We start from the raw sequence: 17,277 nt of genomic DNA on the forward strand, positions 1-17,277 counted from the left end.
TGGTTTTTTGAAAAGGTAAATAAAATTGACAAAATTCTAGTTGGATTGACCAAGATAAAAAGAGAGAAGATACACACTACCAATATCAGGAAAGAAATAGTGGCTAACACTAACAACTCCGTAGTTATTAAAAAAAAAAAAAAAAAGAAATAAGGAAAAACTACAAATAACTCTGCACAAAAATTTAAAAATTTATATGAAATGGACACCTTCTTTAAAAGTCACAAACAACCAAAAGCCACTGAAGAAAAAATGGATAACCTGAATGTTTTTATGTTTATCGAAGAAATAGGACTCAAAGTGAATATCTTCCATTAAAGAGAACTCCAAGACCATATGATTTTACTAGAAAATTATATCAAAAATTTAGGGAAGAAATAACACCAGTTTTATAGTTTCTATTCCAGAAAATAGAAGTGAACTCTTGTCACTTTATTCTGTAAGAGCAGCTTTACCCTCATCGCAAAACCAGACAAAAATATAAGAAAACTGCAGACCAACATTTCTTTGACAAAAAATCTTCAGCAAAATATTAGCAAGTGGAATCCAGTAATATATAATAAAAGATAATATACATCATGATCATCCAGGAAATGCAAGGCTGGTTCAATACTTATAAAGCAATCAGTGTAAGTCACCATGTTGACAGACAAAAGAAAGTACATCCTAATCTTAGTAGATGCAGAAAAAGCATTTGACAATATTCAACATACAGTTATGATGAATAACCTCAACAAACTGTGAACAACTTTAACCTAATCAATGGCATGTGCAGATACTCAACAGCTAACATTATCCCTAATGATGAAAGAATGAATGCTTTACCCCTCAGGCAAGGATGTCCACTTTTAACACTTCTGTTCAGCAACATACTGGAAATCCTAGACGATGCAATAATGCAAGACACATACAAAGGCATACAATTGTAACAGAAGAAATAAATCTATCCATATTTGCAGATTGTATGATTGTCTATACATAAAATATGAGAATTTATTAAAAAAAAAGTTGAGCTAGTAAATGAATTTGTTGTAGTAATCAGGATACAAGGTCAGTATAAAGTCAATTGTGTTTCTATTTAATGATAATAAATAATTACAAAACAAAAGTAGGAAAATGGTACCATTTGTAATACAAAGTAAATTCTTACATATACATTTAACAAAACGAATGTCTGACCTGTATTCTGAAAACCACAAAACGCTGATGAAAGACATCAAGAAGACCTGACTCCATAAATGGAATATTGATGGATTTGCAGACCACGGCTCTATGTTTGTCAAAACGCAGAGAACTAAATGCCAAAATGTATGAAATTCGCTGTATATAAGTTAAAAAGAAGTTTTTTAAAAAATAGTAACTTTTTAATGCTGGAAAAATTCTGATGGTGAGGAAGTACTACATAGATTATTAAGTGTAGTATTATCCTTAGAGAAAAAAACTTCTTTCTTTTACTTTGTATATATTTATCTTTGTAGAAATGTAAATAACTTTTTTTAAAGTGTTAGATATAGGTATTTTAATGATTTCTGGACATTTTGCAAGTTGGACAATACAATTAAATTCTTTTCTAATATTAAAGAAATCTTTTAGACTATACCCACACATTTAAACAGTATCATTCTAACTAATGCCCTTCCTAAGAAATAACTATTCACTGTACATTTATTGATAGTAGGATATCTTTAGACATTAGCAAAGTAGCAAGAATGAAAAAAAAGTCAAGATTTTTGACTGTGACTAAATAAGAATGTGCTTAATTATTGCTTCTTGAATAACGCTAATTCTTGAATAAATGCTTTTTGTAATTTTTATAAGCATTGTAGGCATGGCTCACACTTAGAGTACTGTGACTACTCTGTGAGTATTTTTAGATCAGTTTGCCAGGACTTTGCCTTTATCTAATTTTAAAAGGACCCAAACACACAGATTATCCCTTAATGAGACTGAATGATGCATACATATTATCCATTTAAATAAAGACCTAGTTACCTTATTTTATCTAATTAACTTGTAGCTATCTTTTAAGATCTAATAATTGTTCATTGAAATCCATTACTAATTTCTAATTTAAGAAAATTACAAAGAGATTGTTTAAAGTCCCTGGAGTCAAAAGTGGATGTGAATTTCAACTTTTACTGCAGTGGCCTTGAGATTTGGACTTCTTTCTCTACCATCCGAGAGATTCCGGCCAATTTCACAAAACCTGCTTGTAGAAGATAAGATTTGAAGGACGGCAGGCTCTAAACATGTGGCCTCATTGATATAGAGACCTTGGAATGGTTGGCAAAGCTTCATCCTGCTGAGCATGTATCATTAATGGGGGATTTTAAAACCCCCAAAATAGTTTTCTACAGCTAGATTGTGGTGCAATGTAAGAATGAGAGAGAAAAGGGGTGGGGAGGGAGAGAAAATGAATATAAATATAAATATAAATATAAATAATTGACATCTTTAAATAGCTTTGAACTCTGAGATCGAATGCATTAAAATAAAAAGAGCTGTCCAGGAGATTGATTGACAACTAAAAACCCATGCCATTGTTTTTATGGTTGCAAATTCTAGTTTTGGAGCCAAAGGTAATAAAAGTGGTTGACATCAGTGTAAGATATTCAATACCAATTAACACAAGCTACATTTTTAATTCCATGCAATTTATATTGGACTATTTTGCTATTCTTGTTTATAGAACTTTTGTGTGTTTTTTTTTTTAAATCTTGTATAAATAGTGAAAAATTAGAGATACTATACGACATTTCATTGAACTCTGACCAATGTTTAATTATGTAGCTCTAGAGGGGAGAAGATATGGAGCTATTATATGAATCTGCAGAAATTACAGTTTTAATTGTTTTGTGGTAATTGTCATTGTGCCATTTTAGCTTCATCTATTGCCCACACTCCCTCAATTGCATATACAGTTTTGTTTTCAGTGGATCGTCCATTCAGGCAGTTTTGCATATTCATCATTCGTATGCTTTCATTATGAGAAACCAGATTATAGGTTTCATTCATAAATCATTTTCACAAACAATTGCTTCAATTTTATTCCAAATCAAAATGTAAATAATTTATGTAGTTTATGATATTTTAAAAAAAAATTTTGTTAAATTATTCTTAAGTCATTTCTTTATCCATGCATTAAAAAAGTATCTACTGGGCACCTATGTTGTGCCAAGAATTTTTCTAGACACTGGTGAGACAGCAGCGGAAAACAAACAGTAATCCCTGCGTTCATGGAACTTACATTTTAGTCAGAGGGAGAAAGATAATAAGAAAATGAACAACAAATATATTTTATCTCGAGTGGTGATTTGTGCTGTGGGGAACAATAAAACAGAAAACCAAGATAAGAAATGCTACAGGTCAGAGTGAGATGAAGTTTTTAATAGAGTAATAAGGCATGGTTACGTGGAGATTATAGTTTTCGAGCAAAAAAGCCCTGTTGAGGGAGCAAGCCATGTGTGTATTGGAAGGTACTGTAAACGCAGAGTTCCTGAGGGAAGAGTAAGCCTGCTTTATATGAGGATCATGGCTATGAGGACTTTCATGTTTACTTCCTGACGGATAGAAAGCTATGTAAAGGTTTTGAGCAAAGGAATCACGATACACCTCATAATGGGACAAGGGCAGCAACAAGGCGGAAAAAATAAGACGTTATTATTATAATCCAGAAAGAATACTATTTCCTTGAGACAGAATTGATAGTAGTGGAGGTGGTCGAATAGAGTCAGGTTCTTAATGTATTTTACAGATACGCCGAGGGATGGCATATTTAGTGAGAGAGACAGAGACAACTCTAGACTACTTGCCTGAACTGGACGGATGGAGTTATCATGAACTAAGATGGGAGAGAATGTGGGAGGAGAAGGTTTGGGCAGAGAAAATCAGAAGTTTAGTTTTGAATGTATTTCTATTGAGATGCTTGTTAGGTGTCCAAGTGAAGGGGTCAAGTCCATAGCTGCATATTTGTATTGGAGCCTCGTGAAAATCTGGACCTAAGAGAGACTTTTATGAGTCATCGACATTTAGGAATGGTTTGAAAGGTGTGAGACTAGTTGATATGAAGAAGATCACGAATGTAGAGAAGAGACCCAAGGACTGAGCTCTGGGACACTCTAATGTTACTTTGTGAAACCTTGAGGAGGTGGGGGAAGACCAGCAAAGGAGACTGAGAATGAACGGCTAGTAATTAAAGAGGAAAACCAGAAGAAAATTACGTACTAGAATCTAGAGAAGAACATGTTTCAAGAAGAAGGAGTGATCAATTATGTCTGATATTACTGATATGTCTGGTATGTTGGGGAGGAAAAATTAAATATTAGATTTAGCAGTTTGGAGGTCAACCTTGATATATGCAGTTTCAAGCAAGTGGTAGGGTTTTTAAAGAAAGGAATAAAGTTCTGACACATGCTACAACATAAATGAACCTTGAAAACATTATGTTGAGGAAAGAAGTTAAACACAAAAGGCCACATATTGTCCGATTTCATTTATATGAAATGTCCAGAATGGACAAGTCCATATGGATGGAGAGCAGCTTAGTGATTGCTAGAGGCCTGGGGGAGGTAGGAAGAGACAATGTGAGTGACTGTTAATGGGGATAGGTTTCATTTCAGAGTGATGAACACATTTTAGAATTAAATAGTGGTGATGATTGCGCAACATCGTGAATGTACTAAAAGCCAGACTTGTATATTTTCAAATGGTTAAAATGGTGAATTAAAAATTATGGGAATGGTACTTCAATAATTTTTTTTTTTTGTTAAAAAACTTATTGGAACAGGTTAAAAAGAAAATGGGGTGGGAGAGGAATCAGTGTGCGTTCAGTGAGAATATGATAACTTAGAAAAATTAGTGGAGGGGGCTGTAGGTTCAGGAGGTTTTCTTAAGGTGGATGAAATTTGGGCCACTTTGTATATTGAAGCTTTTCCTGCGAAACATGTTGATGATAACGATGGGAGGAAATTACTGGAATGATTCCTTAAATAGGCAAGAGGGGATGCATTTTCTGTACAAGGGAAAATAATGGACCTCGAGAGGGGCAGGACTGATGACCCCCAGTTACAGGAGGGGAGGCGCGTGGACAGCAGTGTCAGAGATTGATGGTGCGAATTGTGAGGTTTTCTTCTGATTTTTCCGATGAAATGAGAAGCAAGACGATTAGCTGAGAACGATGGGGTGGAAAGAAGGATGATTAGCTAAATGAAGGAGGAGGTAGAAGTTTAAGGAGGGTAGTAAAGAGCTTTGAATAGTTTTCTAAGAGAAGAGGAAAAGAAAAGCATTAGGAAAATGCAGTGTGGGCTCACCATGTAGCAATGGAGTGAGCAGCCATGAATACGCCATTTCAGTCATCATGATTGTTGGCTCCTCTTCACTCATGTTCAGCGGCACAGATGCAGGGTGGAACAGGTGGAGGGTTTTGTGTAAGTCTGAGCCCGTCCATAGTGATGCCTGGGGCAGTCGCCTGGGTCCATACGACCTGTGGCAGCCCCCATAGACATTTTGCTGCCCAGAGCCACTGTTATGGAGGGACAGGGCCTCGCGGTTCTTATTATTGTTGCAGGGCACACCTCACCACCAAGTGTCAGGGAACTTTGGAAAAACAAGGTTTATCACTCATAGGCCCTGGAGGATACAGGGCATATTCGGGGCCACACAATTTGGTCAGAGAGAGAGAGAACATCAGGGGTCCTGCTTTTATTGAAGGGTGGGAGGTTTCCTGGGTTCACTATTTATTGGTGCATTAAAAAAATAAGAGCAGGAATTAAAGCATTGGAAAGGAAAAGCAGAGTCAGTCCAATGGTTAGTTATCTAGGTCACCCAGAGCTTTCTAAAAGAACTTCATGGGTGGGGTCGCCTAGTTCTCAGTCCAGTTGTAGAGCTGGCCATGTGTTTATTTGAGATGGGTATCTCTGAAATGGATGCCTCGGCAATCAAAGCTTAATGTCAAGCACTTACATGACAATCAAGAAAGCTAACTATCAGGCACTTAACACTATTGGTTGAGTTGTACTTAACAGTTTTGCCCTAAGAGTATGGGAAAGCTTAAGAAGGGCCAAGGGATTACTGGTTGTCTAACATCTACAAGAAAGAAAAAGAGAACATGAAAGAGGATGAAAGAAATTGGAAAGATTGTAGGACCATTAGCTCACTGGTAGGGACAGGTGCTGTCAAAGAATTGTTACACTTGAGATATTAAGGAAGTGAACTGGAAAGATAAAGATAAAGTGTTGTCATCACTGGTAATGATAATACTCAAAGGAGTGGTGGTAGAGGTCCTTTTTCATCAATGTTCTCTTTCAGGATCACCACTAAGAAGAAATCAAGAAATTGAGAGGCAAAGTGAAAGTGAATATTGAAATGACTGACAGTGAACCAAGAGCCAAAATCATCAAGGGCTGACAGGTAGCGCGCCCGCGTTTGCAGGCGGCTGCAACAAGCTGGCACAAAGTGCCCTACCCTTTGGCGTCAAGAGATGCAAAGCTTGGGTGTTTAGGAACATGAGGTGAGAATGATCTGGAAGTGGCAAGGGGACAGGAAGTACGCGTCCTAGTCTACCTTTGAGTCTTTTATTGGGAGGATTTTGTGGGGGAAAAACAGGCACTATTTGAGAAGGCTTTAGGGAAGATATTTCCAGAGCAGATCCAGCTTCCAGTTAAAGCAGATACCCTATGTTATATTTGACACATACACAGTTATTCTTCTAATAATAGGCTCTTCGTTTCCACATCAGGGCAGGTTACCTACTTTCCCAGAGAGAGAGATTTGGTTTGAGGGCTTGGCAGACACCCTAGACATCTGAGGAGTTAGGTGGAGAGTGCTTTGTAAGGCAAATGTTAACATTTTGAGAAATAGGTGAGTCTTTCTAGTTGAACCTGCCTCTCACTCTTGCCAGTCTTTAAGTTTACCATGGCAAGATGCATCAAATACCGAGGAGGAGCTGTGCCATCCAGATACAAGTCTCTGCAGGTGTGGCACTACTGACGACAGACTGAGGTGTCAGTGTGAAATTGACATGCCCATCTTGTTGGTGTGTGGTCCGTTCATGAGACTCAGGCCACTAATCTCAGACCACTCACCAATCTTTACTGACATTTATGTCCAAATTTTAGTCAAGGCGTTATTGGACATCTGTGGTTTATTCAAAAAGTGAAAGGTAGTAAATATGTGGATTTAACTTGAGGTCCTTTTGTAAAATAATTCCATTAAAGACCATCTTGAAATTATATACAATATTTCTTCTTTAAAATTTCAATGTGATTATGAATGGTAAGTGATTTAAACTAACTTAATTTCATTAAGTAGGGAAAGTCAGATATTAGGCCATTTAAAAAATCACAACCAAAGCCGTGATATAAGAAATAGCGGAAACTATTTATTTATTTTATCACCATGCCCATTTGGGAGAATGCCCATCTGAGTCAACTGAAGAACGTTTGAAAAATGAAGTTGCTGGTTCACTCTAAGGCTTATTGAATCAGGATTTCCAGATATGAATCGGTATGTGAGTGTTTGTGTATGTCTGCTTAAACCTGATTGCAACATATAACCGTGATCAAGCAGCCACTCTCATAGACTGTGATAGTCCATCAAAATCTTTTCCTCTTCTCTTTAGTGTGTCAGGCTTGTGGATTCGAATTTGACATATGTGACTGACCATCAGAAGCATCCGCTGGGCAAATGCCGTGGACCCGCATGAAAGCAAGAGAAGTTCCTACATTAGAATCTACACCTCAGCAGGATCAAATCAGTGATGATGAAGGTAGGAAATTAAAAATATGTAATATCTCTTATATATAATTTTTAGGATTCTATTGTGACTAGCATGAAGACATTTAATCGGGGGTCTTAATGAACATACTGAGTATACTTTATTAAAACTATATTATGCCTCAGATATTGAAAGTGAAAAAAGCAATTATATTTTAACAGTGTAAAGGAAGAATTATGCTAGGTTAACTATTTTAATTTTTAAAATTTTATTATTTTGTTATCGTCAGGAGATAATAGATGTTATGAAAATAAAAAATAAAATTATTTTATTAAGTTTATTAGCCCTCCTTCCTATAGTATTGTTAATTACTTTCTTCCTCTTATTCTAGCATTAAATTTGTGATTTTTTTGTGTACTTTTCTCCCTATTCCTTTTTTTATTTTTTTATTTTTGAGGGGTAGTTAGTCTTTTAAAAATTCATAATTTAAAATTTTATTCCAGCAGAAACTAATAGGCATTTTTTCTACTTCCATATAGATTTTACTATCTTCATAGTTTTGCCTTTTCCAAATATTGTATAATTGGAGTCATGTAGGGTATAGCCTTTCCAGATTGGTTTCTTAGTAATATGCGTTTAAGGTTTCTCCATGTCTTTCAATGGACTTGATAGCTCGTTCTTTTTAATGCTGCATAGTAGTCCATTGTCTGGATGGACCACAGTTTATATTTATCCATTTACCTACTGAAGGACGTCTTGCTTTAGTGAGTACGAATAAAGTTGCTCTAAACCTCTATGTGCAGGTTTTTTTGTGGATGTGTTTTCAACTCCTTTGGGTAAATACCGAGGACCACGACTGCTGGATCATATGGCAAGAGTATGTTTAGTTTTCTAAGAAACCACCAAACTGTCTTGCAATGTGGCTGTGCCATACTGTGTTCCCACCAGCAATGAATGAGAATTTCTGTCGCTCCAGACTTCTCTTCAGCATTTGGTATTGTCAGTGTTCTGGATTTTGGCCTAGACTTCTAATAGGTGTGTAGTGGGATCTTATTGTCATTTTACTTTTTATTTCCTTGATGACATGTGATATGGAGCATCTTTTCATATGCTTATTTGCCATCTGTCTATGTTCTCAGTGGATGTCTATCGAGGTCTTTGGTTGTTAGTCTTTTATTAATTTTTTTTTTTCTCACTGGCTTGGAAGCTTTGACTTACGTGCCTTATATTTTAATGGCTATTTAGAAATTTTAACATATATCTTTAATATTATATTTCAGTGTATTTCTCTCCTGGAATAAAAAGACTCTGACATAACTTAACTATCATTTTAATCCCTATTTTGGTCTTGAATTATAGTTTAATGTTTTCAAAAGGTTTTTAAGTCAATATCTTTTGAAGCTATTATATTTCCAATTATTACAATGATAAATTTTATCATGTTCTTTGCTTATCATTGTTTCTTTTATCAACCTCTCTCTTTTGGTTCCTGTTCCTTCTTATAAAGCTTTACTTTTTAATTAATTGTTCTTTTATTTCTAAAAGATCTATGGTGGTGAACTTGCTTAGTATTTATATACTTCAAATGCTTTTATATTGACCTCACATCTAAATAATAATCTATAAAGTCATGCAATTTTAGAATGAAAGTCTATTTTGTTTCTATGTGGTGATGGTTCTTTATCTCTTGATATCTATGGTCATGTTCCTCCTTCTGTCCAGCTTCCTCCATTCTTCCCTGATATTTTTCTTTGTCCTACCTCCTTGTTCAGCGATTTTGTTGGAGCATTACTTAGGTCCCCCAAGACCTTACCTGAGTAACAATACTAGTTTAGGGTTTCATATTCCATGGTAATGCTTGGAGTTTTGCACGTCCTATCTCAGCCACAGCCCAGGGCAGGGAGGGTAGGTATATTTCCCACCTTAGTTTATGAGCAGGGCTTCTCAGCCTTAGTCTTTAGCTTCACGGAGGAAATTCGACTCTGCTCCTCCATCTTTTGCAACATCTAAATTGGTCAAAATTCAAGCTACCTTAGGCCACTTCTGGTCCCAAAGTCCACGAGTTTTGTGGTTTCACCCCTGCTTATTACTTGGCATATCTTTTCTTTCCTATTTTTTAAGATGTTTCATCTGCAATTTGATCTTTCTCTGCTTTTGTAAAAAATGTCTTTTTATTCGATTTATCATTTTCTTGTGTATAGGTCAGAGGCAAAGTATTAACTTGTGGTGCTATTTTGATTAAAGTCTCACATTTCTAGTAAATAAGCATTTCATAGTTTTCTATGCAGGAATATTTACTAACTTATAAAGAAATAAGAAGACTTTATTTTTGAAAATGAAGTTGCAAAATTATTACATAAACATCTTTGTATCTCTGCATTGTCTATCTTACTGAGTTCAGGAACAATCCAAATTGGTTTTAAGGATTAATAGGAAAAAATTGATTGACAATATTTTTATGTGCTACAAAACCATAGGCGCAGTTTTAATAGGACTGTAGATATCTGATATTTCCATGTAGTTTGGTGAGAAAGAGGGAGTTCTTTTAAACTATAAAGGTTTTTCTGTAAAAAGAAAAAATCAAAAAGGGAAAGAATTCTGGGGAGAAATATGAAAAATTTTTGATTAAAGGAAGATTTCATTGTAACATTTAAAAGAAGATGAAAATTTGGTGGCATAGAGATTTTTATGTCAGTAGATTTTATAAGAATATTGAATTTTCATATTGGGGCATTATCAAACTTTGATTTTAGGAATTAGAAGCAGATTTTGATGCATTTTAGGAAGAATATGTGGAAATGAAAACCTATCATTTGTATTTGATGTAGTTGTTTTAAATCATCATCTTCGTTTACGTAAAATATTTGTGATTCAAGGCGGGTTTTGAAAACTCTGGAAATACAATAATTTTGTTCAAACAGAAAGTAGCTAATTTTTTTCTAAATTGCTACCTTTTTCTTTATTTTTTGGGTTACTATACGTGAGCAAAGGCTAGGCATGCTTCTCTTCTGAACAATTTAGACAACAGGGCTTATCTAAGCAGCTCTGTGTATCACTGCTTGGGCAAGAGCTGTCATCTTTGATTTTATTACGCTATGGAAAATAGTATTCTGAGAGCAGGACTATATAATAATAAGGTGAGAAGAAACTTCCATTTATTTCAAATCTATTGAGTAAATGAAATTTCTATTCTTGGCAACCTGTGTTGCTCAGCTGTGGGTAGGCTATTCCTTAACATGACTTTACTCAGTGAACCTTTAAAAAGAAATAGTAAGAAGCTGGTTTAGGGAATACTGTCATGTACAAAAGCAAACGTGATAATTTGCACACTATTATTTCATAAAATTGTTAAAATTCATGAAAGTATATTGAAGAAACTATAACTCTAATAAAATGAACTGTTTGGATTTCTGTATTGTTCGCTCTATATTGAAGCTCTGATGTGATCTGTTTTGGTTTTTAGATCAGTGTATCATTAAAACTGTAAACATGAAGGAAGCAAATTATTTGTTCTGGTACCAAGAGATACAATTTTAAAGGCTGGTAGTTGCTGATTAAATACAGACAAATGAGTCATTTGAATGAAAAAAGATAAATGACACTCTGGGCATAGTGAAAGTTGCAGTGGAAATGTTAGGGAATAAAACAAATCCATGCCTCTCTCTCTCTCTTTTTTTTTTTAACCTAATTTTAACTGAAAACAGTCCTCTACCAGTGGGAAATACCTAAGGCACTTTGAGAATTTCCATTATAAAGAAAAATTTATTTATAGATAGGAATAAAGAAATCATAGGGTCAAACTGCAATCATTCTAGAAATGGGGAACATTCAACAATAAGTGCAGGAATTCTGACACTGGAACAAAGAAGACCATATAAGCATCCACATCAGTTTCCTTTGGCTCGGGATACTTTAGATAAAACCAGTTGAAACTTGCACAGGGCATCAGTCAGATTCATTTTTTCAACAAAAGTTTATTTATCATCTGCACTTATCAAGTGCCACTGACCATCTGTCAATAGCATTTTTTTCTGTTCTATTTTCTTCTGAACTTTGAAGTGCCATCATAATTAATTCTCAAGTATCAGAATGCTTATGATCAAGATATTTGAAAATTCAAGAGGAATTCTGTTTCTTCCTAGTTCTACAATATCCCCGCTCCCTCTTCTTTTTGTGTCATTTTCATCATGTCGTCTTCTTTCTTCTACCTTTATTTTCCAAGACATTCACAGAATTCTAAAGCACAGAGCTGGATGAATACTCTCATTAGAGAGCCTAATACATTTTCCTTTGTTATGTGAATGAGACATAATTTCTAGCATACTGTAACTATGTTTTATTTCTGTGACATTTTTGCAGTACTATTTGGCATCCTATTTGATATATTTCATTTAATTTGGTGAGGTGTGAGGTGGGCGGGTGGGTAAAAACATCTCCCTGCCCTTTCTGCAGTACTCCAAACTTTCCAGATACGTGGGAGAAATTTTGCCAAAAAAAAAAAAAAAAAAAAAGATTAAACTTTATCCATCTGTGTTATACTATTTACGTTTCAATCATTTTTCAGTTACTATTACTTGTGTCATGTAAACCAAGCCCAGTGACCCTCCATGCAATTTGCAACCTTCCATTTCCAATTTACTTCTTCAATAAAGGCATAGTAACAAAAATTCTAAAATAATTTTGTTATGTTTATATTATAGTTAAAGCTGCTTTTAAAAATACGGTCCCATGATAGTGCTTTTCACATAGGAGGTAATTAATTAATGTTCACTAAATGTCAAATGAATCACTATCCTATATTTAAGTAGAAATTTGTATCATATATCTTCTAATTCTGGGGATTATTTTAATCTGCCCTGAACACCAGGGATGGATTTTTACAGTTTCAATATATGTAGACTGGAGTTATGAATTACCGAAAATGAGCAATATTCTTCCGGTGGCTTTAGGATGCTACAAGAAAAGTGTGAAACAAATCGGCTTCAGAAACCACCTCATATATATGAGAGTTATCTACATTCCAATTCCCACATTATAAGAAAAGAAAGTAATCATGGAGATCTGATCTAATGTATTAATCATAACCAATTGGGTATATATCGTAGAGAGTGTTGACTGATGTTTGATTCATTAGTTAACCCAATATTCTGCAAGAAGGCATCCTGTCTTTTCTGACACTCTATTTGCTTATGCTCTATAAACGTAACACATTGGCCACCAATGCAAAATCTGCATCAGAGAACATTTAAGTCCCAAGTTGATGTTGTATCACACACGTAAACAAGTACTCCAAACCTATCATTTACAAAATTCACTCTCGATGAAAATGATTATTTATATTTCGATGAATACGATGAATACGATGAAGAAAATAACCCTTAGGATATGGCCAGGTAAACAAAGAAATGTCTAGTGAAAATACTAAGGTTCATTTTCTTTCTTTTCAGAAGACATTAGAACTTGAGAAATAAAAAACACAGGTGAGAGGCAAGTTGTTAAAGAAAAAGTTGACTTAAGAGTCAGGTTAAGTGTGTAGCAGTGCCGGTTGGGTCATCTGATTGTCCTTGGGATTAGGTCCCTGTCCATCATCCATAAGGCAATCATCATAGCAACAGCCTATTTTTTACCTTGAGGAGAGAGAGTTACCTGGTCAGTGAGCAAAAGATAGTGGGATGCACAGTTTGTGACACCTTTTCCATATTCTTTAAATTCCCATTGGCAAGTAGGAAGAAAACATTGTCGAGGCAGGAAAGAAAATGCTTTAGAAAGTATCTTTTCTTGTACAATAGTTTTTAAAGCAATAATAAGCTTTTTTTGAAGGAGGATCTTTACCAAAGTACATGGTTCTATCCCCACATGTAATCACAAGTAGTTAAAAAACAACATAAAGTAAAACCTTGAAATTGGCACCTTTGATTTTTTTTTCACTCAATGAGAAAAGGATAAGCTGGAATTTCTAAGAGATCTAGTGATAAATATTGTTCTTGAAGAGTAAAATAGCATTAGTGATGCTAGTCTGTGGAATTCAACACATATTTAAATTTTTTATTGATCGATTTTAAGGTAATAGAAACTTAGAACATCTCTTAAAAGACTTTCCTGAGCTGAGGGTCTCTTTCACTTTGACACCTGTTGAAAGTAAACAAATAGGAGTCTGAGAATGAGGACAGAAATAAAATAAAAACTGATTTTGTTTAGTCGGGGTTAATTATTTTTCTTTTTCATTACTGTGTCATCACACAGAAAAATATGGTAGAAAAATCTGGATTTCATACACAATATACCGTAAACTTAGCATATGAAAAGCCATTTAAGTTTAGAGAGAACTCTGCTCACTTTTCAAAAAAATGTAGATGAATTCTTCTTTGGGTAGAACAGAGGGGAATTAATTAGTCATTGTGAAAAAAAGAAAGCAATTGCTCTCAATTATTCTCATAAAATGAAAGTGAGGGGAAGTGATGAATGCAACATGCCAAGCAGTGTCACTAAAAGCATCTGTGGAGGATATAAGTGTCTCAATGCTAAATCATCAAAGTTGCGTAGGAAATAATTGGAAGAAGAAAAATTAGCTGTGTGTCTCAACTTTTTATAATTCCAATTCATCCTGATGTGATCTGGAATCTATCAGCTGAAAATATGTCTACCACGTATGTTTCGCTGTCTTGTGGGTGTCAACAGTTGCTATGCATAAGTAATGAAATGAAGTACATTTTAATGGGTTTAGACTACCTTCTGATATATTTAAGGCTTGGAAATTGGAGTAGACATCAGAGGGTAAAGGACTAAGTTGAAAATAGATTCATTTTTTAGAAAGTTTTGGGTATGAATGAAATAAGTGAAGCCAAGTGAGGAGAAAAAACATTATGAGAGTCTGAAAAAGTATGAGTGTCATGTGTCATTACAACTACATGTCACCTTCCCCCGCTGTTGCCTATCTCACAGTAAATGTGGGGCACAGAGATAGTCTCAGAGCTCAACATGAGACATACTTATGCCACTCTCTGTGTTTTCATTATATCGATACATGAAAAATTCATGCATCCTATAGGTAAATATTATAAACAATTTGGCTTGTCTTTATGAGCGAAATGTCAAATTAACTTGAATGTTGGATAGCCACTAAAGAAAAGTAGGATTATTTTAGAGCATAAAAGCCTGGTCATGAATCATAAAGCCCAATACCACAGGCAATGATAGACTTTTATTGAGTATGTTACCTCTTAGTGTATAGTAATACAATTTTTGCATACACTTTGCAACCTGGGAGGTGATCATTATGCAGATCCATTATATAACATGTTGTACAGTCTGTGGGTTTGGACAAATGATAATGACATATATGCACCATTATTTTTTATCATACAGAGTATTTTCACTGCCCTAAGAATCTCCATGCTCCACCTATTCACACTCCCCTTCTTTACTTTTTCTTTTTAAAAAATGTTATTCAGCTTTTTCACCAATACATTAGATTTCTTAGTACTTACTACCATACAGGCAGGGTAAACTCTACTAAAATGTAACTAACAGAGTACATATATAAATGTGAGAATATTATTTGGGGAATGAGTAATGCCTTTTCTTCTAATCAAAGGAAGAAGAAGTGTTTTGGATGTACAAGACATCAACTCACAGAAAATGAGTAAAAGCAGATGTCTTGACACCAGAAGGACTGATGACATTTAACGTATGAAAGGAAAAAACAAATATTATTTATCATAAGTTTTATCGTTAGCTTTGCAGTAGTAAATTTATCACCCATTGCTAAATGTAAATAAGCATTTAAATTAGGGTTAGGGGAGAGCAATTGGTTACTTCTTCTCATTGTACCTAGCCCTTCTCGGGCCAGATTTTCCCTGAGTGGAGGACCCAGAGTGTGGGTACTCTTGTTTAAATCTTCCTCATTTTCCACAGGCTCCCTCACGAGCAGCACCCAACACCATGCATTGCAACTACGGAAGCAAATTGCATGACAAAGCAGGTAAATAATAAACAGGGATCGAAGTGCAGTGATTCCCATCTTTGTAACGTGGATAACTCTACCTATTCAAGAGGTGTGTCTGACATAGACATAGGCTCAGTGGGAAGGCTGCCTCTCAAAAAATGTTACTTGGGATTTTGTTGAGATTGTGCAGAAAAACATACCTGAGAAGATTTTTTTAAAAAAACTTTCATAAATGTTTGCCTGCCAAGGTTGAAATTTCTGAGCCATAGCATTTTTGTTGCAATCTCAGCAAAGGTTTATGTCATAAACCTTTGATATAAACCTCAGCTGAGGTTTATATCATAGTTTATTGAGTTAACATTTTGACATTATTTCAGTTTTTCAAAGCTGACTCTGTCTTTATAACTTCTGAAAGAAGTACAAAATGATTGCAGTTTCATTCTTTTTACATAAACTGAATATTGAAGTTCTCGTATTTAACTCAAAGATAAAACAAACAAGTAGACTATAAAGAAAATAAATTGGAGTTATTCTGGTTTCCAAGTGCATATTAAATGTTGGCTTTTTTAATGGTGGCTGACTTTTGAGACTTAAGTTTAAAATTATCAATTTTTGAAATTTGAACTGATATTTCTGCATATTTGATCTCTTGCTGCTATGAAAATATATAGCTGTAGGTCCAAGAATTTTTACATATTTTTACTATGATATTCATTATGTGGAAAGTATATAGTAGCATACAAAGTTTTCTTATTATTAAATATGATTTAAATTTAATATTGTTTTCTACACTAGTTAAATATATTTGCAAACTAAAACTTGATCTTCAGTAATTCTTAACAAACAAATGTATATTTTTTATGTTTTTGCAAAGAAGAAAGCCTATTCAGAAACCTTGAGCTGGAAGAGACTAAAAGAAGTCAGCCTTTATTCCTAGTGTCTTATTTATATGTTAACAATATCTAGTTCAGCACTGTTCATTAGAACTTCTCACAGTAATGGCAATTTTCTATATCTATGTTCTCTACAATGGTAGCCACTAACCACATATGGCTATTGAACACTTGGAATGTGGCTGGTACTGCTGAGGGTCTGAGTTTGAATTCATTTAAATTGAACTATCCCTATGTAACTAGTGGTTACCATATTGGACAGTTATTGCTGTACAGTCAGCTAGTTCTATCTCTCATGCAGTGTTAACTAACTATTCCTTTTGGTAGAAACGCAAGGACTATTAATACTTTGACATTATGTTACGCTAGACAAGCAATGTATGGTTGTCTCACTTACCTTCAGAAAAGGTCACAACTTGACTGGAGAAAATGAGATTTATTTCCTTTAATCAGCACTTCTTGATTTTAAAGAAATTCTTCTTTTATAAAATTTTTTTAATATTTATTCTTTTAAATTTTCTATTCTTTTATCGTGTCCCTTACTATTTGCCTAAGATGTCCCTTCATGCATTCCAATACTAATTTCAGTAAAAAAACCAAACAAACAGATGCTTAGCTTTTGTGGTGTTAGCGACAATACTTATTCTTTTCCTTGAGTATTAAAGAAAGAGAGCTGCAAAGATGATGACCAAGTAAAAAGTTTGCAGTCAGAGACGTTGTCGATG

General features: G+C 34.6%; 1 protein-coding gene across 1 annotated transcript in view; it reads left to right on the top strand.

Annotated features, from left to right (window-relative positions):
- MALRD1 (MAM and LDL receptor class A domain containing 1) overlaps positions 1–17,277 on the top strand; it is a 477,766-nt gene that overhangs the window by 32,601 nt on the left and 427,888 nt on the right. Inside the window, 4 exon segments of the mRNA XM_039877626.1 lie at positions 6,907–7,001; positions 7,619–7,763; positions 10,683–10,851; positions 15,309–15,401. Coding sequence (XP_039733560.1) covers positions 6,907–7,001; positions 7,619–7,763; positions 10,683–10,851; positions 15,309–15,401 — 502 coding nt within the window.

This window comes from Pteropus medius, unplaced genomic scaffold (assembly GCF_902729225.1).
Source record: "Pteropus medius unplaced genomic scaffold, Ma_sr-lr_union100, whole genome shotgun sequence".
Classification (NCBI taxonomy): Eukaryota; Metazoa; Chordata; class Mammalia; order Chiroptera; family Pteropodidae; genus Pteropus; species Pteropus medius.